The 25,729-nt window shown below is 44.7% G+C and overlaps 1 protein-coding gene across 4 annotated transcripts; it reads right to left on the bottom strand.

Moving 5' to 3' along the window:
* Positions 1–2,489: 2,489 nt before the first annotated feature.
* NAA80 (N-alpha-acetyltransferase 80, NatH catalytic subunit) lies at positions 2,490–17,549 on the bottom strand. Of its 4 annotated transcripts, XM_085898188.1 has the most exons (4): positions 16,678–17,284; positions 16,044–16,136; positions 5,446–5,916; positions 2,490–5,349 (listed from the first exon to the last, which is right to left on the bottom strand). In XM_085898188.1, exons 3-4 carry the CDS (start codon positions 5,764–5,766, stop codon positions 4,609–4,611), a joined length of 1,062 nt encoding a protein of 353 aa, XP_085754314.1. In that variant the 5' UTR covers positions 5,767–5,916; positions 16,044–16,136; positions 16,678–17,284; the 3' UTR covers positions 2,490–4,608. The 4 variants fall into 4 exon arrangements, with proteins under 4 accessions (XP_085754314.1, XP_085754313.1, XP_085754315.1 ...); XM_085898187.1 differs by lacking the exon at positions 16,044–16,136; XM_085898186.1 differs by lacking the exons at positions 16,044–16,136; positions 16,678–17,284 and adding an exon at positions 17,392–17,549 and having other exon boundaries at positions 3,875–5,349.
* Between the last annotated feature and the right edge of the window lie 8,180 nt (positions 17,550–25,729).

The following is a 25,729-nucleotide window of genomic DNA, read 5'->3' as shown; positions in this document are numbered from 1 at the left end:
TTTCCCACCCCTTCTTTCTTCCAACACCTTGTTATTCCATGAACATAGATTTTGTATTTTAGAAATAACAAACATTAATTTTAACAAAGTTTTAATTTTCATTTATAAGCAGGTCAATGTTTGAAAAAAAACAACAACACCCTAACCCTCAACAAATTCTAACAAAAGGTTTTTCAGTGTTCTTTTCACTGTAACTTCCTTATTATTAGGTGTAGAACAATATTTTTTGTATATAACCTCAGGTTTTAAGGGTCAAGGAATTCATTGATGCCAATGGATTTATTACTACGTCCACCGAATCCATAAATCCAAGATGGTGGCCAATACGGTGGCCAACACTCCCAAACGATTTGATATAGGACAGTGGTTTTTTGCTTCATTGCTTTCTTTATTAAATATTACTTATTTTGACCTTCTTTCAGCATTATTTTCTTGAATGTTGAATGTTTTTATTTCTATCATAATGTCTAAGTTCAACACTGCCATGCAGGAGTTCAATTATCTCACATGCACCGCAAGTGAACAACACAAAGATTCAACTGATGCCAGAATTGAAAGAGACGCATCAGACCTTTCGAAGATAAGCACAAAGCTGATTTCATGTTCACCTTTCTCCTCTGACCCCTCATTGGGAAATATCATCAATGGTATGGTGGCAAAAGAAGACGTCAATGTGCATGAATATGAATCCGTTGGAAGGAACATCATCGACAGAATGATTGGACAGCCTGTATTTTCCTTCTCTTTCAAGAGGAAAGACAAAGTCAAGACCCTGGGAAATTCATCTGCTGTCAAGGATGCTCCTGACAGAACCATTGATTCTGGCCTTACTGTTCCAGCGATTCCTTGTAGTGTTCAGGACATCTGTCTCCAGAGAAGGTGATGAGATATGAGCTGAGTCCATACCCGTCACCCCTTTTTGAGGACACAAAAATCTTAAGAAAGGCTGACAAACCTCAACTAGCCCAAGCCATCGATGACCATTGTAACAAGATACCACCAAGTGAAGCGACATCAGATGCTATCCCGAAGACTGAAAGATATGTGCTTTACGGAGGTTCCTAACTACGCAAGCTGAAGTGGAGGAGGGAAGATACTTATGGTAAAATAGCCAAGGCATATGCTGACTTTACAAGTAAGCACTATGGTGCAGCAACTGTTGTGTTTGATGGATATGGGGCAGGTCCCCCAATAAAGGATAACGCACACCAGAGACAGGAGAAAAAAAAACATTAATTATCCGGTTGTGAACTTCACCAGTGAAACCGAATTTGAAGGGAAGCAGGAAGAATTCCTTTCAAAGGGAAGTAACAAGCAACAACTAATCAGCTTAATAAGTGATGAGCTGAGGAGGGTGGGCTGTACGGACATTCAGACAGAAGGGGACGCTGATGTGGACGTTGCTAAAGCTGCAGTTGACACTGCAGATGCACATTCCACCACGCTAATTGGAGAGGACACTGACTTGTTCATTATTATTCTCTATTACACCACTGCAGATGGCAAACCACTGGATTTTAGATCAGACAGTCAGTCAATAGGCATTCCAAAAGTGTACAACAATTGCATAAAGTGTGTACTTGGCAGTGAGTCGTGTCACACAATTGTTATTACCTCTGCCACCGAAGGTGAAGGAGGTTATGTTTTCACCCCTTTCTGTCTGTTTGTTTGTGGACAGGATATCTCAAAAAGTTGTGGACAGATTCGGTGTGTGACACAGACAAACTGATTAGATTTTGGTGAAATTCTGCATCCAGATCCAACTACTAGAATTTTTTACGTGATTCTTCACCATTGAGAGATGGGGCTAAAAATGATATATGGCACGATATTTCAAAAATGTATTGATTGGGCCCGATATGTTCTCGTGGATCAGGCATTACATGGCGGAGGTATACGCTCTACCGAGTGCCCTTCTAGTTTCTTCATGCTTTCATAGGATGCAATTCAACACCCTGTGTTTGTAGTGTTGGAAAGAAATTAGCCTTCCAAAAACTCGTGAAAGGTGATTCATTCCTCCAATCCTACGCAATTGCATTCACTTCACCAGGCAAGAACTGCACTGACATCGAAAACCTCGGCAGTCAAGCAATGGCTGTCATGTTTGGTGGGAAAAGTACATGTTCTCTGGCAGCATTGCGTTATCATATACTCACTAAGAAAGTCATCTCTGCAAAATAATTTGTTATGCCTGAACGTCTTCCCCCAAATTCCATTGTCTCAGGGTGCTAATTCAGCAGCCAACAGGGCTTGAACTCAGGACCCTAGGATCCCAACCCACCAACCTAACCGCTAAACCAACACCAGGTTAACTGGTGATCCCAAATGAGTGGTGAGCAGTGATTCTGGATTTGGGGAATTTCTGATTGTTAAAAGGTTTGTTCTAATTGTGTTATGACAACAGACAATGGTGAAAAAAGCAACCTGATTTGTCCTTAAATAAAAAGGAGGTCAACAACGTGAGAAGCAAGTTAATAGAGGTGGCTCAGTAATTTATCTCAAGTTTAAACAAGGAAATCTAACACAGGTGGAGGCCATTCAGCCCATCATGCCTGCACGAACACCAAACTAATTTATCTACACAAGATCCAAGAAAGAAAATGCAAAAATATTTTCTAATTAACTATTTTTAAAAGATATCATGAAGTTTTTGTATTTTTTTTTCTTCTCCTCAAGGGAGGGGGCATGGGCTTGGTTAAAAACACACATCAACCACACAACCCCCCTTGACAAGACCCCCACCAACAGCACTCCATACACATAATCACCCATCAATGCTCAAGCTACCTAAAAGTCCTGTCAACATCCCCATACCCCTCTATCTCCACAACTTCCAGGTACCTATGTAATTCTAATTTAAACTTATCTACTTTTTCTGCTGCCACTACCTTTCCAGGAAGGCCATTCCATGCATTAACTACTCTCTGAGTAAAATACCCCTGTCTTGCTACCGTCTTAACTCTCCTCTTCTTTACTCTGAGGCTATGGCCCCTGGTTCTATCACTGTCTACTCTGTTGAATAATTCATCCGCAGTTATTTTATCTCTACCTTTCATTATCTTAAACATCACTATCATATCTCCTCGTAACCACCTCCTTTCTAGTGTATAAAGCCCTGTTTCCTTCAGCCGCTCCTCATAGCTGAGTCTAGCTTGACCCGAAATCAATGTTGTAGCCCTGCGCTGAACCCTCTCTCAGGCATCTATGTCCTTCCGGAACTGTGGTGACCAAAACTGCATGCAATATTCTAGATGTGGCCCTCACTAAATTCCTGTACAATGTTAACACCACCTCTTTTGATATATAAATGATGCCCCTCTGAATACAACCTAAAACCCTATTTGCTTTACCTGTAGCTGCCTGGCACTGTGCTGCCTGCTTACCTCCCATATCTATTACCACCCCCAGATCCTTCTCCTGTGTGACACAATCCAAAATTACCCCTTGCATATCCAAAGTTCATGACATTTTAACTTCCACAATCTAATATACATTTGGACTAGCAGGACGGTCTAGCTAGAGGTATGCACACTCACCTCCGAGCTGTCTAGCCTGGGTTCGGATACCGACCTAGCTCTAAACTGTCATCCTGGTGTTTTACAGGCAGGGTGATTCATCAATGTGTGTGCAGTCCCTCACATCGACGTTAAATTGCTGGCATTAGTTGGTGGACATTAAAAATCCTACGGACGAGGCATTTTATGCACCAACAGAAACAATTTCAAAACTCTTTTGCATTGGTGTCATCTGAAAGTCAAGGAGTGGATGAAAGATTAATTTCTAAAGTGCTCCCAAAATTGTCAATGAAGGAAAAAAAACATTTAATGAAACCTATATCTTGCAAAGAATAATTTAGCATATCTAAAGAATCTCCTTTTGCATCAACAATCTTTATTTTTTAAGGCATTATTCAACTTTTCACTTAATAAAACATTTTCACATGCATACAAACCCATAAGCGACGTGAACATGCTTATACACTTCAGTATTGCACGAAATCAAACCATGCTTGAAAGGCACATATTTGGTTAAATAATACTTTTTGATTTGTTGGAGGAAGAAAAAGATAAAGAAGAAAAAGAAGAAGCACTCCTTTCACGTCTTCAGATGTATAGGGCTGCCGATGTCATGTTTTCTTGGCTGGCGACACAATAGTGAATGAGTCACTACTCCAATACAGGACACTCGCGACTCTGATGCATTCTTCCCAGTAAGCTGCTACTCATTTTGCCGACATCGGCAGCGTTACAGGTTAAGTCAACCCCCCCCCCCCCTCCCCGGTGTTGTTTTAACAGCACGACAAGGGTTAAAAACTCAAGACACTAAAAGATCTTAAGCCAGCCACCTTAACCGTGAAGCCAACACCAAGCTTTTTGTTGTAACGTCGACTTGCAATTGATTATTGCAGCACAAGCATGATGAAATATCTGGTTAAAACTTGCAAGGCCTTATCACTCCTCACTCATATAAATAATGACCACGTGGTTGGGTTCCTGAAACAGTCAGCATTACATTTCCGCCATTGTTAAACGTCAGATGATGACAAAAGCACAGATCACAGGAGGCACTGAACGACCACATATTATGATGCACTGTGATCGTTGACAGTTAGATCTGTTTTAACATCCAGAAGATGGGTTTTCCTTTTGCATCCCGATAGGGTGTGGAGTCCAGTGTCTGAGGCAAGCTGGAGTCGTACACGAACGAACCAACTCTTTCAGCCGGGGATAGCGGAACGTAGTCAGGTGGGGGTGGAGGTGAGTAGACCAGAGTACGTCTCCTGGAAGAAAAAGGCATCAAATTTGACGTCAGCATGGGTGGTGGTGGTGGTGGTGGTGGTGGCGGCAGCAGCAACTGATCAGGGTAAGTTTTATCTTCAAGTTTGGATTCAGTGTCAGAGATTGAGGACTGAAAACTTGATGTCTCTGCCTTCTTCGTCTTCTCCTGAGAATCACAGTGTTCAGCACATAAATCTTCTTGAGAATACTGGGCCTTTAAATTGCATTTATTTCTTTCAAAGTCAATTGGTGATGAGGGAAAATCATGCAAAGCTCTTTCTGATGCGCCAGACAACTTTTGCAGGAAAGACGAGCTAACGAGCTTCCCAACAGGTTTTTCCCCATCCACAGGTGCACAGAAACTGTAACCAATATGAGCGTAGAAGTGCTGTTTGTCGTACGTGCTGAGATACAGCGTCTCGAACCCTCGAGCACGTGCATATTGCTCCGTTGCCTCCATGAGCCGCCTGCCGTATCCATGACCTCTTACGCATGGCGTCACAATGACAGACTCCACATAAAGGCCGTTGGGAAAACTAAGCACTCGAGACAGCTTGGAATGGCCAATCACCTGAAAGTACAAAAGGTTTGCACTCAATCAATTAGGCAATGCATTTTATCAATACGGAGAAAAGTTAGAAATGGTTGAGTCAAAAAGTCTACATACGGTGAGATTTTTTGGCTGCCCCGTGGTGGGGCGAACTAGGACGAGCGAGAGGGGGAAATCGTGACAAGAGCGGCGCAGAGAGACAAGGCGAGCAGTTGGACCGACCCTCCACTCACGGCTGAGCAACTCGGCACACTCTTCCATCAACTCTGGAAACTCATGCAGAGGCACGATTAACTCTGCCTTTCCTTTTGCCTCCTTGTCAATCACTGTTCCTATTTCGGCAACATCTTCACAAACAACTGCCTCAAAGCCACTCTCTCGCTCCGATGGCGCTGTGACCTCATGGGGACGCTTACCAATCTCCATTAATATAGACATATCAGGAAAAAGTTGGAATCAAACTTGACCTTTTCTGTGTATCATCTCACCATCTCTCTTACTAAAATGGTAATGCTGTTGCTGTATTCTTCTTGTATTGTTAGGCCATTTGTTGTTTGTTCCATCCCCTTTCTTGTCGTTTCCAGAAGTCTGCACATCAACGCGTGCAAAAACACAACATAGTATCACTCAAACAGAGTACAAATTCACAACTTTCAATGTTTTTTTTCACTTAATCTCTTGATTTTAAAAGAAAAACTTTTCATTAAGCAGGTTCAGTAAATGTTCCAAAATACATATTTCCTTGGAGCAGACAAGTGTGCTTGATGTGTGACAAGAAGTACGGAACAATGTTAGTTGTTAGTCTCACCCTGAAGGGGATGTGAGACTATTGCAATGCCCGTGTGTGTTGTGTGTGTGTGTGTGTGTGTGTGTGTGTGTGTGTGTGTGTGTGTGTGTGTGTGTGTGTGTGTGTGTGTGTGTGTGTGTGTGTGTGTGTGTGTGTGCCTGTTTGTCTGGCTGGTTGGCTGTGTGTGTGTCCGCATCTATATATTTTCACTTTAAAAATGGCTTTCTCTGCAAACACTTGTACGATCGATGCAAAACTTTAAACATGAAAGGGGCTCCCCATTGAGAATATGTTAATGCTAATGCTGACATCAAAGGTCACACGGTCTGGCAACCCTATTGGATTGAAGGGAAAAATTTGGACATCATTTTGTCCGAAACCACTCAACGAAAATAATTGAAACTCGGCATATGTCATCAACTCCATGTGTGGGATATAGGGTGATAACGATGTCATCAGTGAAATGCTATTCCAGCGAGAATTGGTTGGATTGAAATCTTTATCTGAAAAATCTGAAATGTCATATATCAGATCTATGACACGATACGAGTGAAGTATTAAATTTATGACATTCATAACCCATGCCAAGAAACTATGTGGCATAATAGGGTGCATGGATGATACGGGTATATGGACCATAATGGTAGCGTGTTCAGTTAACGATGCAAATTTTGTTCAGAATGAACGCGCGAGGCGAGACTTTATGCTCTACAAGTGTCGTTCCAGTTTATCAAGTTTTCAGTCTGATGAAGTTTATAATCTCTTGTAAACAAAGTTTTCATCCACAGCCTGATGGAGTGGGTTAATCTCCGGTTCTTGAGCGACGGTGGCGGTTCTTCTTCAGGGTCTCTGCCGACTTTCACAAAGATAAGTTTTCCGGTCGTTTTTGTCAAGTTTTAACTGTCATTTTGTTATCTCTGTGTTACTGAGTGTTTCAAGTTCAGTCTTGTGTTAAAACTTGTGCTAATTGTGGAGTTTTTGTCGTATTTTCATATCGGGTTTCCTTGAGGCCTATCCTTCTTCCCGTTTGTGTGCACGATCATGTTTATTTGTATATTCTCCTTATTACCATCAGTTTTTATTTTCTCCACTTTTCCCTCCACCCTCCTATCCCTCTCAACTATACCCTCTGTTTCAAGTCTTTAAAAAAAACAAAAAACTTTTACCTCATGTTGTATCCCACGTGACCACGTGACTTCCCGCACCGACTCTTCTTCCTCCTCCTCCTGCCGATTTATCATCTACCACTTTTGCCGACCCACATTCACCATACACCTTCACGATGTTTTGTTCAACCTTTCCTTAACCTAATTTAAAAAAAAAAAATTATTTTAACTTCACACGTTACACCTCCTGTAACCACGTGTTTCTCTACCCCCTCTTCTCATTCCTGTAACTTTTGTCGAACTACCAGCTTCCTTCTGCATTTGTTGATCCAAATTCACCAACACCTACACAATTTTTCTTCAACCTTTCCTTTACCTAACCCTACATAATCATAATCAAAAGATTAAAAAAGTATTTAAAAACGTTCTTTTAAAATGTCACAACTTCCACTTTCACACGTGTGGTTCTCAGTATTGTATCATAATTCACTCCTCTTTTTCTTCTTCAAAAGACTGTTTTCAATTTGAACTTTCCTTCATCCCGTGTTTAAAACGTCCCACTGTTACGACGTTTCTTTTCTCCATTGTCTTAATTCTCCTTTATTGCATCCCTCATGTAATGTCTTTAATCGCATCTCTGACTTAAAAATTAAAAAAAAAAACAAGTTTGCAATGTATGTTCGTGTTCCATCAATCGTCCTTTTTCCAACTTCAGTGCCAATTCACCCCACCAACTTAAATCTACCTCCTCCTCACCCCTCACCTGTTATCCCCTCTCCTTACCCTCCCATCTTCCTCCTCATCTGATCTATTCACTGTCTTCTGCTTCAGTATCAGCTCCTCCTTTGTTGTCCCAAAGTGTGTGGTGTTCTAACATCTGTGGGCTCCATTCTAACCAAACAGATATCTCACGCTCTCAATCAGAACACTCATCACCACAAACATGCTCCTTCCATCCGCTCAGCTCATTTCCCCTTCTTCCCAACCCCTCAAATCTTGTACCTCCCCCTGCCTGCTCCCTTCTTCTTCACCATAACTCCACCAAGTCTCATCCTTACCCTCTCCCCACCTCTGCCATCGCCTTCCTGCACCTTGGCCATGTCTGCTCTCATCGGCTCCCCTCCCTCTCAATCCTCCCTCACAAAGCAACTATCACACTCTTCCTCCTCACCTTTTTCAAAAACTCCCCCCTCACCCTTCTCCCTCAACTCTCCCCCCTCAGGCTTCTCCGTCAATTCTCCGCTCACCGTTCTCCATCAACTCTCCTTCCTCACCCTTCTCCCTCAACTCTCCTTCCTCACCCTTCTCCCTCAATTCTCCCCTCACCCTTCTCCATCAACTCTCCCCTCACCTCTCCTTCCTCACCCTTCTCCCTCAACTCTCCTTCCTCACCCTTCTCCCTCAACTCTCCCTCCTCACCCTTCTCCCCAAACTTTCCCCTCTAACCCTTCCTCTCTAATCTTCCCCCTCACTCCCCCTTCCCAAAGTTTACCCCCCTCACATCCACAAAGGTACCTCCTTCCCCCTCCTCTCTTCCACCTCATCACTCCACCTCCTGCAATCTTCTAGCGCCCTCTGCCTCTTCTCTTATTACTCCCCACTGTACCTCAACCCAGCACCACTGAGCCTTTTCTCCTCATCCAGCTCTCTCCCCTAGCTGTTCTGCAATCCCCCACACTCTTTCAATAACTCTCCTTACCTCCCCCCACCTCCTCCTCCCTCCTCCTACCCTCCCCTCTCCTCCCCTCCACTGCACCCAAAACCTCCTCCCATCCCTCTTCCTTAACAGTGTGGACCCCAAACATCCGAGGGCCTTCGCTCAAATCTAACAGATCTTTCCATACAGGTTGCCACTGACAAATCAGACATAATCTGCTTAACAGAAACTTTCCTCCTTCAAGATGTCTCTGACTCCCAAGTTTCTCTTCCTGGTTACTCCCTCCTCCGGTATGACAGACCTGAGCCTCGTCCTGGTGGAGGAGTTGCTCTCTTCATCAAAGACTCTATTCCTCACTCTCCATGCATGCATCAAAGACTCTATTCCTCACTCTCCATTTGTCAGGTCAGGTTCGATCTGTGACCTGCTACAGGTACCATGTAAACCTGTACTAACCTGTTCCATGGTCGGGTTGTCGGCGACTAAACCGTCTCCCCCACCAGGTTTTCTGGTGAGGAGGGTGTTTGGATATGGACACCCAGCAGGATTAAAAACAAAACCTGTCAAAGGGCGGAGGAGCTCCTTGTGAGCCAACGGCCATCCATATCTAGTGCCCAACTGTGTCTGCGGACGTCCTCCTGCAGTTGGGTTACTTCTTATTAGGAGGTTGGTGGCAGGATTTGCACTCCAGCCACCGTAAAACGCTTCATTCCGCAAAACGCAAAAACGCAAAAAAATCTGAAAACCCACTCCGTGGGAGTACCTCCTGTGCAGCTTCCCTTCGCAGGGCAGCTCACCGGATGATGGGATTGGGGCAAAGCCTTCGGGACCCCCAATCTTTGATAGGAGGGAAACCACGGGGTAACATCCCTGGGTCAGATTGCGGGAGAGTGTGTCGGAGTGGTGCTGAGGTGTCGTCCACCAGACGGCGGTCTCCTTGGGTTAACCTGAGGCGGTCCCTTCGGGTGGGTGCCTGGAATGTCCTATCCCTAAGAGAGGATGATCACCTGTCTCTGTTATCATCTGAGCTCAAGCGTTTGGACATCGGGATTGCAGCTCTCTCTGAGGTTCGGAGACCGGATTGCGGCGAGATAATGGTGGGTGGTTACACCTACTATTGGTCTGGTCGCTCTGATGGTTACCATACCCAAGGAGTTGCTGTAGCTGTGTCCAATAAGCTGACCCCAATGATAATTGAGGTAACACCGGTCAACGAGCGTATTATGAGATTAAGGATTCGTCACTCCTTAGGTGTCATTTCCCTGGTCTCTATTTATGCTCCGACTGAGGCGAGTGATCTTACCGTGAAGGACACATTCTACGCCACACTCGAGTCTGTGGTTGATCAGTGCCCCAGACGAGATACACTTCTAGTCTTGGGGGATTTCAATGCATCGACTGGAACTGATAGGGATGGTTATGAGGTGTGTGTTGGTCCCCATGGGTCAGGAACTATGAACCAGAATAGCACTAAGTTCCTTGACTTTGCAAGAAGTCATGGACTTAGGGTGGCTGGTTCATGGTTTCAGCGCCCGCAAGCTCATCGCTGGACTTGGTATTCCAACGCTGGCGGTGTGGCAAAGGAGATTGACCATGTCCTCATTGACGGTCGTTGGAGGATGATCCAGAACTGCAGGGTCTACCGGAGTGCTCAGTTCCTCAATACTGACCACAGGCTTGTTGTAGCAACTCTAAAGCTGCACCTTAAATCCTGGAGAATGGTACCATCCCAGCCTAGGCTGGATGTTGCCAAGCTCAGGGATGAGAGAGTAGCTGAGGAGTTTGCGAACAGGCTGAGTGGACATTTGGGGGTCTGGGTGCTTTGGGGGGTCCTGAAGAGTTGTGGAGCACCTTCAAGACCACCGTCCTTGATGTTGCCGGTGGATGCCTTGGAGTTCACCGCAGGGCAAAGAAGAATTTTGTCTCTCAAGGGACACTGGATACCATTGACCAGAGTCGCAGGGCCAGGCTGAATGGCAGAGCTGAGCTGTTCAGGGAGCTGAGGCGTAAAACTGTACGTGCACTGAGGGTGGACAAGGAGGCCTATGTGCGAGGAATCTGTGAGGGGGTAGAGCATCACCTGTGGTCAGGTGATTCTCGTCCCGCTTACAGGGGAATTCGCGCATTACGTTCATCCAAGCCCATCCCTCGGAGCACTGCAGTTCGAGCAGAGAGTGGTAGGCTCTTGACAGAGGAGTCTGAAGTGAAGGCCCGCTGGGCCGGTTACTTTGAGCGGTTGTACCAGGCTGATCCCCCAGCTGTCGAGTTGGACGTCAAGGGTGTTACAATCCCTGTTGCTGACCCTCGAATCAACTGTGGTCCACCATCGCTTGTGGAAACACGGGCTGCGGTGAACCAGTTGAAACGGGGCAAAGCTCCAGGGATCTGTGGCATCCATGCCGAACTTCTCAAGGCTGGTGGAAATGCTGCACTCGCGTCGTTGCATGCAGTTTTGTGCTCTGCCTGGAACACAGGCATCATCCCAACTGACTGGAAGAGGGGCCTTGTTGTCCCTCTCTGGAAAGGGAAGGGTGATCGCCAAGACTGCAACAACTACCGAGGGGTGACGCTGCTCTCAGTGCCGGGCAAGGTCTTTGCTCGGATAATTCTTGATAGGGTTCGCCACAATCTGCTTGAGCACCAGCGTCCAGAGCAGTCAGGCTTTACACCAAAGAGGTCAACGATTGACCGTATCCTTGCACTTCGTGTCCTCACCGAACGCAGACGAGAGTTTCGGCAGGGGCTACTTGCAGCCTATGTTGATCTCTGTAAAGCGTTCGATTCAGTGAATCGGGATGTCCTCTGGAGGATTCTTGGTCTTCGTGGGGTGCCACCAAAACTGATCGATCTGATGTCTGAACTCTACTCTGGTACTGAGAGTGCTGTGAAGTGTGGTGGTACCGCCTCTGACTCATTTCCAGTTGTTACTGGAGTTCGTCAGGGATGTGTACTTGCCCCCACACTTTTCAGCACTTGTATGGACTGGATTTTTGGGAGGATGTCAGAGAGATCAAGTTGCGGTGCATCGTTTGGCAATGTCAAGATCTCGGACCTTGATTTTGCAGATGATGCAGTCATCTTTGCGGAGACTTTAGACATCCTCTTGGGGGCCCTCGAGGTGCTGAATGAGGAGTCGGAGCCGTTGGGATTGCGGATTTCTTGGGTCAAAACAAAGATCCAGGCTTTCGGTGACATCTTGGATGCTGCTGTCCTGTCTGTGTCTGTTTGTGGTGAGGATGTTGAGGTCGTGGATAGATTCACTTACCTTGGCAGTGATATTCATGTCTCCGCAGGTTGTGAGCCGGAGGTCAATAGACGTCTGGGTCGGGCCTGGGGAGTCATGGATTCACTGGATCATGGGGTGTGGCGCTGCCGGTACCTGTGCGGGAGGACGAAAGTCCGAGTCTTCAGGTCCTTGGTACTTCCAGTCTTGCTCTATGGGTGCGAGACTTGGACTTTGACCAAGGATCTGAGACGGAGACTTAATTCCTTTGGTACCAGGTCTCTTCGGAGAATCCTTGGCTATCGCTGGTCGGATTTTGTGTCCAACGAGCGGTTGCTGAGAGAGACTCGGATGAGATTTGTTACCTGCATAGTCCGTGAGCGTCAGTTGCGGCTGTATGGACATGTGGCTCGTTTTCCTGACGCTGATCCTGCTCACCAGATTCTCTCAGCGAGGGAGTCTCATGAGTGGAGGAGGCCAGTGGGCCGACCACGTGCCTCATGGTTGCAGCAAGTTGACCATCATCTCAAGGAGATGGGGATGGGCCTGGCATCTGCCTGGGGGATGGCCAGACGGAGGCCCCTGGAGTACCGGCGGAAAGTGGACGCAGCGACGCGCTGTTCTGGCACATGCTCCCATACCTGACCTGACCATGCACTGCTCTCACTCCCCCACACTCCCAGGATTACCTCTGGCTACAGTTTCCCCTCCACTCCCACCTCATGTTTATATGTGTACTGTACCGTCCACCAAACAGTGATGACTCCATTTACATCTCACTCTCCGAAAACATGGACCAACTTCTATCTTCTCATCCAAACTCTCTCTTCCTCATATGTGGTGACTTTAACTGTCACCATGCCAGTTGGCTGCATGTGGGTACCTCTCTCACCTGCCAAGGCACTTCAGCAAAAGACTTCTGTGACTCTTTGGGACTGACTCAATCAATCAATGACCCAGATCTCAACCAATGGTACTCCATCTCTTCTGGATCTGATTTTGACCAATTTCCCCACAAATATCTGTTCTTCCTCTGATCCAATCGGTTCATCTGATCACATGCTTGTCAAAGTCGGCATCTCTCTGGCTGTTATGAGAGAACCACCTCATCGCCGTTGAGTCTGGCATTTCACTCAGGCCGACTGGCAGGGTCTTCAAGCAGCCATCAAACTTCTAGACTGGTCTCCCATCGCTACTTCCTCCGACATCAACTCGTCGTGGGAAATATTCCATAGAAACTTGCTCTCTCTCATGCACAGATTTATCCTATCTCATCTTCAGTTGTCCTTCCCTTCATCCTGTCCATGGTACACTGAAGCTTGTGGCGAGGCAGTCGTCCTGAAACAACTTGCCTTCGCATCATGGAAGGCTAATCCACCTGAAGGCAATCTCAGTTCCTTCCACAAAGCTCGGAACAAGTGTGTGTCTACCCTCAGGAGAGCCAGAAAGCATCTTTCTAATTTCAAGTCTGAACTCTCAAACCTGTCTCCCTTCTCCAGATCCTGGTGGCATCCAGTTAAGTCTGTTTCCGGTGGATGTTCCCCCTCCATCCTCTCACTTAACTCAAATGGCTGCACTGCTGACACTGCATGTGAAAAGGCTGAATGCCTAAATTCCATGTTTGCTTCTAAATCTTGTGTCCCAAACCCATCGCTTTCGGTGCCCACCTTACCCAGTCATACCCACTTTTACCTCCACCACCGAAGGTGCAGGAGGTTATGTTTTCACCCCTCTCTGTCTGTTTGTTTGTTACTTGCAAAATGGAAGATTTTTCATTTACATTGGTTATTCGATTTTGATATTATGTCTGTTTGTCTGTTTGTCGCCTGCAGGTCACAATTTTAAACCAATCTTCACCACGTGGTAGAGTTTGTCATAAGGAAGAAGCCTGTTGTTTTTGAGGTCAAAAGGTCAACAACTAAGGTGGCATTTCTAAAATCCTCAATTTTCATCCGATTCTTTTGAAATTTGAAGAGGATTTATATTTCATGTTAAATCATTCAACGAGCCAATTATTTTTGAGTTCAACATAGATCAAAAGGTCAACATAGGCCGAACTTCTAGAATTGTCAATTTTCATCCAACTTACTTGGAATTTGAAGAGGAGTTGCATATTTGGTGATTGAATTCGACCACCAATTATTTTTGAGGTCAAATTTGCTTTTTTTAATTTTGCAAGTATCGTGCTCTGCACGACGTCTTCTTCTTGTTTGTTTATCTGTCTGTTTGTATGGAGGATATCTCAAAAGGTTGTGGACAGTTCCAGCCGAAATTTGGTGGGCAGGTTGAGTGTGTGACAAGGATAAATTGATTAGATTTTGGTGAAGATCCGAATCCGGTTCCGAGAATTTTTTATGTGATCATTCACCATTGAAAGATGGGTCCAAAAACTATAAATAGAACTGTTTCTTAAAAAGTTGAGGACGGATTCAGATGAAACTTAGTGTGAACAGGTTGGGTATGTAACGAGGACGAATTGATGCAATTTTGGTGAAGGTCCGAATCGAGATCCGGATACGAGAATTTTTTTAATTTTAAAGTGATTCTTCTTGGAGATGTGACCAAAAACAATATACAGTTTAGCATATCACAAAAATGTATTGGCCCCGATATGTTCCACTGGATCAGGCATTGCGTGGTGGATCAGTGTGACCACTCATTGGATTTTTTCACAAGATCTTGGCTATTCGTTGTTCACCTTAACGTCTTGGTTTTCTTTAACTTTTCTTGGCGCATAGGTTTTCTATGATCATCGCTTTTCCAAAACCTTGTGAATTCTTGGCTTTTTTTCATTGGCTCACCTTGGCATTTATGAAAATGAGGAGTGGTCACACTGATGGCGGAGGTATGCGCCCGACCTACCAAGCGCCTCGTTTATATTTTGTAATTTTTCGTTTTGTTCAGTGTAATTTTCAGCGTACAGTTTTCGTGCAATGCATGCAGTTTTGCTGAGGTAGGCAGGTCTAATGAACAACATGAAGTCGAGATTGGACGAACTAACATCGTACTGTACATGAGGTTTGAACCTTGGAATACCTGAAGCACGAGCTACATGCTCAGATGGGAACACCAAACAGGACAGGCCATGGATGGGTCAGCCTTTATGAGTTCACCATCTTCCAACGTCCCTGGTTCACATGTAAGAGTTTACACTGTTTCATGCTCCTCGACAAGTTTAGTTACAAGACAACGCCCCCACCTTTCCACGACTACATACATATGTATATAAATATAAAATGCAAGTAATGTAAACGAGCCAAACCCGCGCTCCGCGTGAAGTTTCTACAGTGAGGGTTCGTTAGGACGTCAATATATCCAGAATTCACAATGTGGTTTATCAAATTTCTTAATACTAGTACAGGCCCGTAGGGGCGGGCCAGTATGTGCAGCCCTCTCTCGCCCCCCTCTCTCGCCCCCACTCTCTCGCCCCCTCTCTCGCCCCCACTCTCGCCCCCACTCTCGCCCCCACTCTCTCACAGATATTGGTCGACAGATAAATGACGGTAACTTGGGAACCGCTCGTCCGATTAATATCAAACCTCGAAAAGGCACATCCGCGGGTCCCCAGCAATATTCCTGGCAAGTTTCAATCAGATCAGACCGTTAATTGTGCAAAAAACAAAACAAAAAAATCCCATTAATTGTGACATCATTCGTGACGTCATAGCACCGTGTCTTGTCATTGGTCGACAGATAAATGGCCGTAATTTGGGAACCGCTTGTCCGATTAATATCAAACCTCGAAAAGGTACATCCGCGGATCCCCAGAAATATTCCTGGCAAGTTTCAATCAGATCGGACCGTCAATCGTGCAAAAAAGAATAAATAAATATATAAATAAACAAACAAACATTAATTGTGACGTCATAGCACCGTGTCTTGTCATTGGTTGACAGATAAATGGCCATAACTTGGGAACCGTTCGTCTGATTGATATCAAACCTCGAAAAGGCACATCCGTGGAGCCCCGGCAATATCCCGAGCAAGTTTCAATCCGAAGAGGAAGCATTGTGACGTCATAGCAACGTGTCCTGTCTGGTTGACAGACAATATATAGGTCGTTATTGGTTGACAGACATTGGTCATTGTATCACTTTATTCTTTTTATTACTGCCAATTATTGTGCTATTATTATTAATATGCTGTTATCATTACTGTGAGAAAAAAAATGGCATGATAAGGTGAGAAGGTGGAACGACACTTCAGCTGCGATATATACACCTTTTCAACACTGAAAAAAGCAATAAAATGGCCGTAACCTGGGAACCGCTCGTTCGATTGACATCAAACCTCGAAAAGGCACATCTGCGGGGCCCCGGCAATATTCCTGGCAAGTTTCAATCAGATCGGACCGGCGGTTGTCGAGAAACGGCGGTCGCAGGCAGACGCAGACACACACACACACACACACACACACACACACACACACACACACACACACACACACACACACACACACACACACACACACACACACACACACACACACACACACACACACACACACACACACACACACACACGGAATTGCAGATAGATACAATGTTTCTTGTTACATTTTTTGTGTCAAATTCACCTTCTGAGGTAATCAGCATGTACAGAAGAGGGTTTCACATTGCAGACCATTTTTCTCAGAGTGGAATTACGCCTCTCAGCGGCGACGGTCTGTCGACGACACACGTAGTGACGTCAGCGAATGACGGATGTCATGACGTCATTACGCCTCAGTGGTGACGTCACACGTCGCCATGCAAACGAATGTAAAAATTCGAAAATCTCCAAAAATTCCCAAACGTGTCCGTGTGGCGCGATCTCACATAGCCCAAGCTGTTCATTAGACCACAGAGCACCCGCATGGCGAAAGTGGCGACAATCCGTCTGGCAGTTTCGGAGATACATCCACAAAATATGGCTTAGCGTATTAATATAATAGAAGATAGATAGATATTTGCTTGTACATCGATCAAACATATCGGCTCAATAAAAATTGTGCTTTCAAATGGACAACACACACAACAAAGACAACGGAGATGAAACCCTTCCTTTGTCGCTTGGGCCCCAAGTTCCGAATCATTGTCATACAAGGATGGTGGCGCATATGAAACCACGGCGAGGCCCGTCGGCGTCAACGAGACACGAGAACACATGACTCCCTCGGTCCCCGACATCAATTGTAATTTCCAAATGTTACACAGTACCGAGTCATTGAATGTAAGTGTTGTGAACTCGGCCTCGGGAATCATCAAATGGTTGTTTTTGTTGTTGTGTAGCCCTCGTACTTGGTGCTTACCACTGAAGGATATCAGCGTCATCCCGGAAACGCTCGGCACGTCACAGTGTGGAGTCATTTATAATTAAACTCGCTGTTCACGAAGTGTACGTAACACCAAGCTGTGAGCACCGAAAATGCTCTTTTATAAACTATTCAACGCACTGAACGTACGAGAGAGAGAGAGAGACCAGCCCCGCAGATAAATTAACCAACTTACACCGCCCCATCACGCGATCACAACTACGATGGAGGGAGGAGGTTGGAAATCATCAAATATAGGAATCCAGAGTTACACAACATGAACGTTTAATTTCATAATTTATCAACGACATTATATTCCAGAAACTTTCTTGAATTCCAATTCTTCGTTCGTTTGCAGCGCAAGGCTGAAGGAGCGGCTGTGCTGCTGATGCGCCCTCTACTGGTTAGGGCAAGAATTTCTCATTTGGCAATGGCGCCGGCGATAGCTCACCTCCTCTTCGCGAAGGACACCATAGGGTCTTTAACGTCCACCAACAAATGCTGGCACGCCGAGGCCATCCTGTCAGCCGTTTAATTTCAATAACCAATTTCAATCTGCTAACATCACTGCCCTGCATAAAAAAGGTGCAAAAACAGATCCCTGTAACTACAGACCAATCAGCCTTCTCCCAATCATCAGCAAGGTTATGGAATCCATCATTGCTTCAGACATGAAATCCTTCCTCTTCTCCAATGGCTTGATTTCCAATCATCAATTTGGTTTCAGACCAGGTCACTCTACCCTGGATATGCTGCTACTGCTCTCCCATCAATGGATGGAGGTCCTCAATGCCAGACAGGAAATCCGAGCCGTATCCCTGGACATATCACGTGCTTTTGACACAGTCTGGCACCCTGCCCTACTCACCAAACTCTCTTCCCATGGTATTCAAGGCCATCTCCACTCATGGCTCGCAGACTTCCTCTCCTGTCGCAGTCAACGTGTAGCCCTAAATGGAGTTCTTTCATCCCCTCTTCCTGTGCAGGCTGGAGTTCCTCAAGGTAGCGTTCTGGGCCCTGTTCTTTTTCTGGTTTTCATCAATGATCTCTCGGACTCTCTGGAAAATCCTCTATTTCTCTTTGCCGACGACTCCACCCTCTGCCGTACCATCTGTCATCCCTCAGACCGGCAAGCAGCAGCTTCTTCGCTCACTGCAGATCTGGATAAAATCACAAACTGGTCCAACACGTGGAACATGTCTTTCAATCCAGACAAATCTCACACTCTCACTATGTCTCTTCGAAAGGACCGTTTACAAAACCCCCCATCCACTTTCTCAACAATCCTCTGGAAGAAGTCTTTTCTTTCAAGCTTCTGGGTCTCACTATCTGCCATGACCTTTCCTGGGAAAGTCACATTTCCAACCTTGCCTCAAAAGCCAGTCGCCGACTGGGAATCCTCCGTCGTGCAAAGTCCTTCCTCGGCCCTCTTGAGCTCCTGACTACTTACAAAGCTTTTGTCCGTAGCCTGATGGAGTACTGCTCTCCCCTCTGGGCTGGTGCTCCTGCCTCCCACCTTTCTCGACTTCACGCTGTCGAAACCAGGGCTTTTAAGATCATTGGCATCTCCCGCAATGAAGCTGAGTCTTTGGGCCTCTCACTCAATCACCGCAGGTTGGTCGGTGGTCTTTCTGTCTTCTACCGACTCCTCTCCAGCCTTGCCCCCCTGCTCTCTCTGCGATTTGTCCCAACCACATTTCCACAGGGCGCTCAAGGTCCGCCAACAACCCCCTTCTGGTAAAACTACCAAAATCACGAATCACTGCTCATCTTCACTCTTTCATTCCTCTTTTTCCCGCCTTTGGAATAAACTTCCTCACTCTATTCTTTCCCATTCTTCCCTCCAGGCTTTCAAAACAGCTGTTCACCACCACCTCTTATCTTCCCCCATCCAAATCCTCGATCTTTTCTACCCCCGATAATCCATCCAAGCCCACTTCCTTCAATTCTCCTGCTTTCCTTCCTGAAAGTCCCTGTAATGTCCATCTTCTCCTCGCCATGTTCCCCGTCCCATCCCCATCCCTCTCCCTTCCACAGTTCACCTGTGTCTGTTCCCCAATGTTTTGTCCCTTCCACTCCCACCCCTCTTGTCTCATGCCTCCTTGCTGTGAGTTGTGTGTTAGCTCTCATACGAGCCTCGACCAAGGTATACAAAAAAAAAAAAATAAAAAAAAAATAAAAATAAAAAAAACCGTCACTTTTAGCAACTTCAGAAGCTTATTATAGAAATGCACGTTTTTCGTCAGATAGCTTAGCGTCAAATTTTTGACGAAAGCACCAAAACAAGCTCAAATGAGCTAAGATCCTCGTCCTCTTAATGATGACGTCATAAAAACGAATATGACGTCATAAAAACGAATATGACGTCATTGTGATGTATCAGGTTTGCAATAAATTACCTGTGCTAATGCCCGGCTTGATTCCCGCAAACAAAATTCAAACAGCTTGCCTAGTTTCGGAGATAATGGTATAGGTGATTTCCATTAGCAGCGATATTATGACATCAACTTTTTTTCGAGGAAGAATTTCCAAAATCGGAGATGGTTACTGTCTGCGCGTGGGCTTTCTGCATATACATGGCAAGTTTCACGAAGATCCTATGAAAACTCTGGGTTGTGAAACAAAAAATGTTAAAAAATAGGAATGACGTCATAAAATTGATATGACGTCATAGTGATGTTTCATATGTGCGGTAATTCATCTGTGCTAATGCCCTGTTCAATTCCCGCAAACAGAATTCAAAAAGCTTACCTAGTTTCGGAGATAATTTTTAGGCCATTTCCATTAGCGGAGATATTTTGACGGCATAACTTTTTTTCTGGGAGGATTTTTAAAAATCGGAGATGGTTACTGTCTGCGCAGGGTATTTTTACATATGTATGCCAAGTTTCAGTAAGTTTCGATGAAAACTGTAGGCTGTGAAACAAAAAAGTCCACAAGAAGAAGATGAAGAACAACAGCGTGAGTAAGACTTATAGATCCTCCAAGAGGATCTAAAAAATTTGTGGTTAATTTGTGGTTAAAAAAAGTCGACCATAAGCAATGAAATTTTGATCGGAACCACAGAAAACTTTTGGTGCTTTGGTCCACTAATGTTCCCCTTTTGTCAAAAATTTGACGCAAAGCTACCTGACTATCGGAATAAATGGGTCACGTTCCTCATCACATAATATTGTGCCTCAGAATAAAATCAATAAAACAAATAAAATAAAATTAAAGGAAGATAAAATTAATAATTACATGTAAAGACTGGAGGGGGAGCACTCGGTAGAGTGCAAAACCTCCGCCGCCAATACTGCTAGGTCACTCAAGTGAACCTGATATCCTATTCATTCAATTTGACGTCAACAGTGCTCACAGAGTTATAGTTTGCAACTTTCCCTTTTACTTTTAACTTTTTCATACTCAATTCATTCTTCATAACTAGATTCCTTGAGACAGAAATTGATTTTACGTGGGTATATCCACCTGAAGTTCCAAAATCAGCCACAATTATAATTTTGACATGTTTTTTTTGTTGGAAATCACTTATAACATGTAGAAATGCAAAAAAAAAAATCTAAATTTTTTTGAAAAAAAAGTTGCAAAAATTTTTTTTTCTCAAACAATTTTTTTTTTTGGGGGGGGGGTTGAAAATCACTTAAACCATGTAGAAATGCAAAAAAAAAAAAAATTCAAATATTTTTTCAAAATGGCCGCCATAGCGGCCATATTGGATTTTGGACCAGGTCCAAAATCTAATGGCATGATCCTTGGACCATACCAAATCCCCCCATCAAGTTTCGTCGAAATCCGTCAAAGAGTTTTTCCGTAATACTTTTCACAAACAAAGAAACAAACAAACAAACAAGCAGTCATAGACTAGTACTTAAGAAATGGTCAACTTGACCTCTGACCTTGCTGAATAAAATCTGTCTCTTGAGAAGGTAGCGACGCAAACCAGAAGTTTCTACGATGATTCTGTATCAAACCATCAAAAATCGTAACGTCGACAGAAGCAAAAATCTCCATTTCTCCATGCAATTATTTAATATTATTTTATCAAAGTCACAAAACCGTAATATTCGGCCATCCACCAACAATCTTTACATAATCCGACAGCTCAGCGAGTCAGGCATGCGACGATAACCTTTATTGGGATAAAAAATGACTTTTAAACACCATCTTTATCGAAAACACCGTCAGCGCGCACACGGAAAACCATACGTGACTCAACGACGCGTCTGCTCGAGCGCACTGCACCACGTGACGAGCCGTGATGCGTCGAGTGAAATATTTTTTATACAATCTTAAAACGTCTCCAAAACATCCGATTCTTACCAGAATTTCGACAACCGAGTTTTAAGCGACCGAAGCGATCACAAAAACCGAAGACAAAATTAAAATCGAAGTTAAAACAAACTCGTAACGTCGAGCAAAGCAAAAATACTCCATTTCTCCACGTGAATTTACGAATTATGTTTGACCTCACTGTGACCTTGACCTTTGACCGATTTTGACCAAAATCTAATCAGCGCTAGCCATCACCCTCCTGAATCACGTGGTGTAATTTGACATTGGTAGCTTCTTCCGTTCTCGAGTTATCGTGCCTACAAACAAACAAACAAACACACAAACAAAGAAACAGAAACGGAAGTGATCAATATACTTACGAAATCTTTCGATTTCGTAAGTAACAAACAGAAAGGGGTGAAAACAGTAACCTCCGATCTTCGATGGCGGAGGTTAATAATTACTCACCAAAACAAGCGCTCAGCAAGGCTCAGGAAGATGAAGGGATGGTTGGTGTGCCAGAGGATTACAAGTTAAGGTTGCTTGGTGTCAGGACATCAGGGTCAGCCAGATTCCATTTCAGGCAGCATTACATCAAGAGGAGAAAGCACATCCATGGTGTACCTCTGCAATGCAATGCCTGATGCAGTAGAACATATCGGGACTAAGAAATCTTTGAGATATCATGCTCTATGTCGTCGTATTTGGGCCTATCTCTCAATTAAATAATTCTTGTATCCGGATCCAGATTCGGATCTTCACCAAAATCGAATCGATTCGCCGTGGTCACACACCCAACATGTCCACCAAGTTTCGTCCGAATCTGTTCACAACTTTTTGAGATCTCCTGCGCACAAGCAAACAAACAAACAGACAGGTAGAATAGCACACAAGATAAAGCAGTAGACTGTAGTTGAAAAATCTTCGATTTTCGCAAGTAACAAACAAGAAAAAGACATCATGCGGAGCACGATACTTGCAAAATCTACTCCCCTCTCCAAAGGTTGCCATGGATACATCAAATTGTCCATTTCAATAAGATTAAAATTGACAATCTTAATCAAAGCTCAGATGAATCCGATGAAAATTGATTATTTTTCAGACTTAAATTGATTTTAGAAGTTTTACCTTGAGTTCACCTTTGACCTTTTGTCCTCAAAAATAGTTGGGTTCCCAATTCAGCAATGCACTATGCAATTGCTGTGTAATCATCACGTCAATCAGATGAAAGTTGACGATTCTTCAGATAAAAATTGATGATTTTAGAAGTTTTACCTTGAGTTGACCTTTGACCTTCTGATCTCAATAATAGTTAGTTTCCCAATTCAGTAATGTACTATGCAATTGCTGTTTAATCCTCAAGTCAATTGGATGAAAATTGACGATTTTTCAGATAAAAAAATGATGATTTTAGAAGTTTGACCTTGAGTTGACCTTTGTCCTTTTGACCTCAAATAGTTGGCTTCCAAATTCAGTGAAGCAATATGCAAATTCTGTTCAACTTTCAAGTCAATTGGATGAAAAATGACGATTTTAGAAATTCGACCTCAAGATGATCTTTGACCTCAGAAATACAACAGGCTTCTGAGTTGAGACTACCATTACAACTTGGTAAAGTTTCATGACGATCAGTTTAAAATTGTGACCCGTAAGCGATTGACAAACAGACAAACAGACAAACGGACAGACAGAATAACAAAATCGACTGACCAATATACTTGAAAAAATCTTCGATTTTGCAGAGACAGACAAACAGACAGAGAGGGGTGAAAACATAACCTCCTGCATCTTCGGTGGCGGAGGTAATAATGATGATTATGAAAAAGATCTAAACATAATCAGAACCATCTGGACTCTGGAGATTGCCTAAAAAAATCATACATTTATGATATTTCTCTAAATGCAATATTTGAGCAGTTATATGTTTCCAACGACACAAAACATGACCCTTAATTCGGCCGAAATTCCAAAATTTGGATTTTATATGAAAATGATCTGAAAATTTCAAATGATTTAACAGCTCCAAACAAAAGTTTATTGTTTATGGTGTTGTGGACTCACAAAAAAAAAATTCCCTCACATTCACGAAGTAACCTGGCTATTTAAACTATTTCTGGAATGCATACCAAAGGGAAAAATAGGATCCCGCATCCTAAAGCTCACCTAGATCAGGAGCAACAGTCACTAAGAGTGCCCACAGCCCCCTTCGACCCTGATTTTGGTACAACAAACTTTGGTACATCACGGGTGATGAAGGTTGTAGTCAAGTTTCATCAAAATCGCGTGTGTAGTTTCGGAGAAGAGAGCAAATATATATTTTGGGGTCTTAAACCCCCCTCCCGCCCTCCCCCGCAGACCCACCTAGACCCTGAGTTTTTACATGCCATGAATAAACTTTGGTTCATCATGGATGATGAAGGTTGTGGTCAAGTTTCACTGAAATTGTGTGTGTAATTTTGGAGAAGAGAGGAATTACCTATTTTGTGGGGTCAAACACCCCTCTGGAGACCCCTTAATGAGTGCAGATTTTGATGCGGTCGATACACTTTGGTACAACATGATAATGAAGGTTGTGGTCAAGTTTCATCAAAATTGCGTGTGTAGTTTCAGAGAAGAGAGCAAATACCTATTTTGGGGGGTCAAAACCCTCCTGTAGGTCAGGTCAGGAATGGGAGCATGTGCCACAGCAGCGCGTTTCTTCGTCCCCTTTCCGCCGGTACTCCAGGGGCCTCCGTCTGGCCATCCCCCAGGTAGATGCCTGGCCCATCCCCATCTCCTTGAGACGCTGATCAACATCCTGCAACCATGAGGCACGTGGTCGGCCCACTGGCCTCCTCCACTCACGAGACTCCCTCGCTGAGAGAATCTGGTGAGCAGGATCAGGGTCAGGAAAAGGAGCCACATGTCCATACAGCCGCAGCTGACGCTCACGGACTATGCGGGAAACAAGTCTCATTTGAGTCTCTCTCAGCAACCGCTCGTTGGACACAAAGTCCGACCAGCGATAGCCAAGAATTCTCCGAAGAGACTTGGTACCAAAGGAATTAAGTCTCCGTCTCAGATCCCTGGTCAAAGTCCAAGTCTCACATTCATAGAGCAAGACTGGAAGCACCAAGGACCTGAAGACTCGGACTTTCGTCCTCCCGCACAGGTACCGGCAGCGCCACACGCCATTATCCAGTGAATTCATGACTCCCCAGGCCCGACCCAGACGTCTATTGACCTCTGACTCACAGCCAGCACAGACATGAATATCACTGCCAAGGTAAGTGAATCTCTCCACGACCTCAACATCCTCACCACAAATAGACACAGACAGGGCAGCAGCATCCAAGATGTCATTGAAAGCCTGGATCTTAGTTTTGACCCAGGAAACCCGTAATCCCAGCGGCTCCGACTCCTCATTCAGCACCTCGGGGGCCCCCAAAAGGATATCTAAAGTCACTGCAAAGATGAATACATCATCTGCGAAATCAAGGTCAGAGATCTTGACATTCCCAAACGATGCACCGTAGCTTGATATCTTCAAGATCCTCCCCAGAATCCTGTCCATACAGGTGCTGACAAGTGTGGGGGCCAGTACACACCCCTGATGAACTCCAGTAACAACTGGAAATAAGTTAGAGATGGTACCACCACATCTCACAGCACTCTCAGTACCAGAGTAGAGTTCAGACATCAGATCGATCAGTTTTGGTGGTACCCCATGAAGACCAAGAATCCTCCATAGGGCATCCCGATTCACTGAATCGAACGCTTAACAGAGATCAACATAGGCTGCAAGCAGCCCCTGCCGAAACTCTCATCTGCGTTCGGTGAGGACCCGAAGAGCAAGGACACGGTCAATCGTTGACCTCTTTGGTGTAAAGCCTGCCTGCTCTGGACGCTGGTGCTCAAGCAGATGGTGGCGAACCCTCTCAAGAATTATCCGAGCAAAGACCATGCCCGGCACTGAGAGCACTGTCACCCCTCGGTAGTTGTTGCAGTCTTGGTGATCACCCTTTCCTTTCTCGAGAGGGACAACAAGGCCCCTCTTCCAGTCAGTTGGGATGATGCCTGTGTT

The sequence above is a fragment of the Eptatretus burgeri genome, chromosome 10 (assembly GCF_056783735.1).
Source record: "Eptatretus burgeri isolate ZD-2024b chromosome 10, Ebu_testis_v1, whole genome shotgun sequence".
Classification (NCBI taxonomy): Eukaryota; Metazoa; Chordata; class Myxini; order Myxiniformes; family Myxinidae; genus Eptatretus; species Eptatretus burgeri.
Note: the sequence above shows the minus strand (reverse complement) of the source record. Positions and strands in the feature narration are given on the sequence as shown.

Bases quoted from the DNA above. Each gene is read 5' to 3' on its own strand.
- NAA80 (XM_085898186.1), bottom strand. From the start codon at position 5,766: ATGTCTATATTAATGGAGATTGGTAAGCGTCCCCATGAGGTCACAGCG. The intron at 5,350-5,445 runs GTATGTAGACTT...TTGTACTTTCAG, and splicing joins GGCAGCCAAAAAATCTCACC to GTGATTGGCCATTCCAAGCT.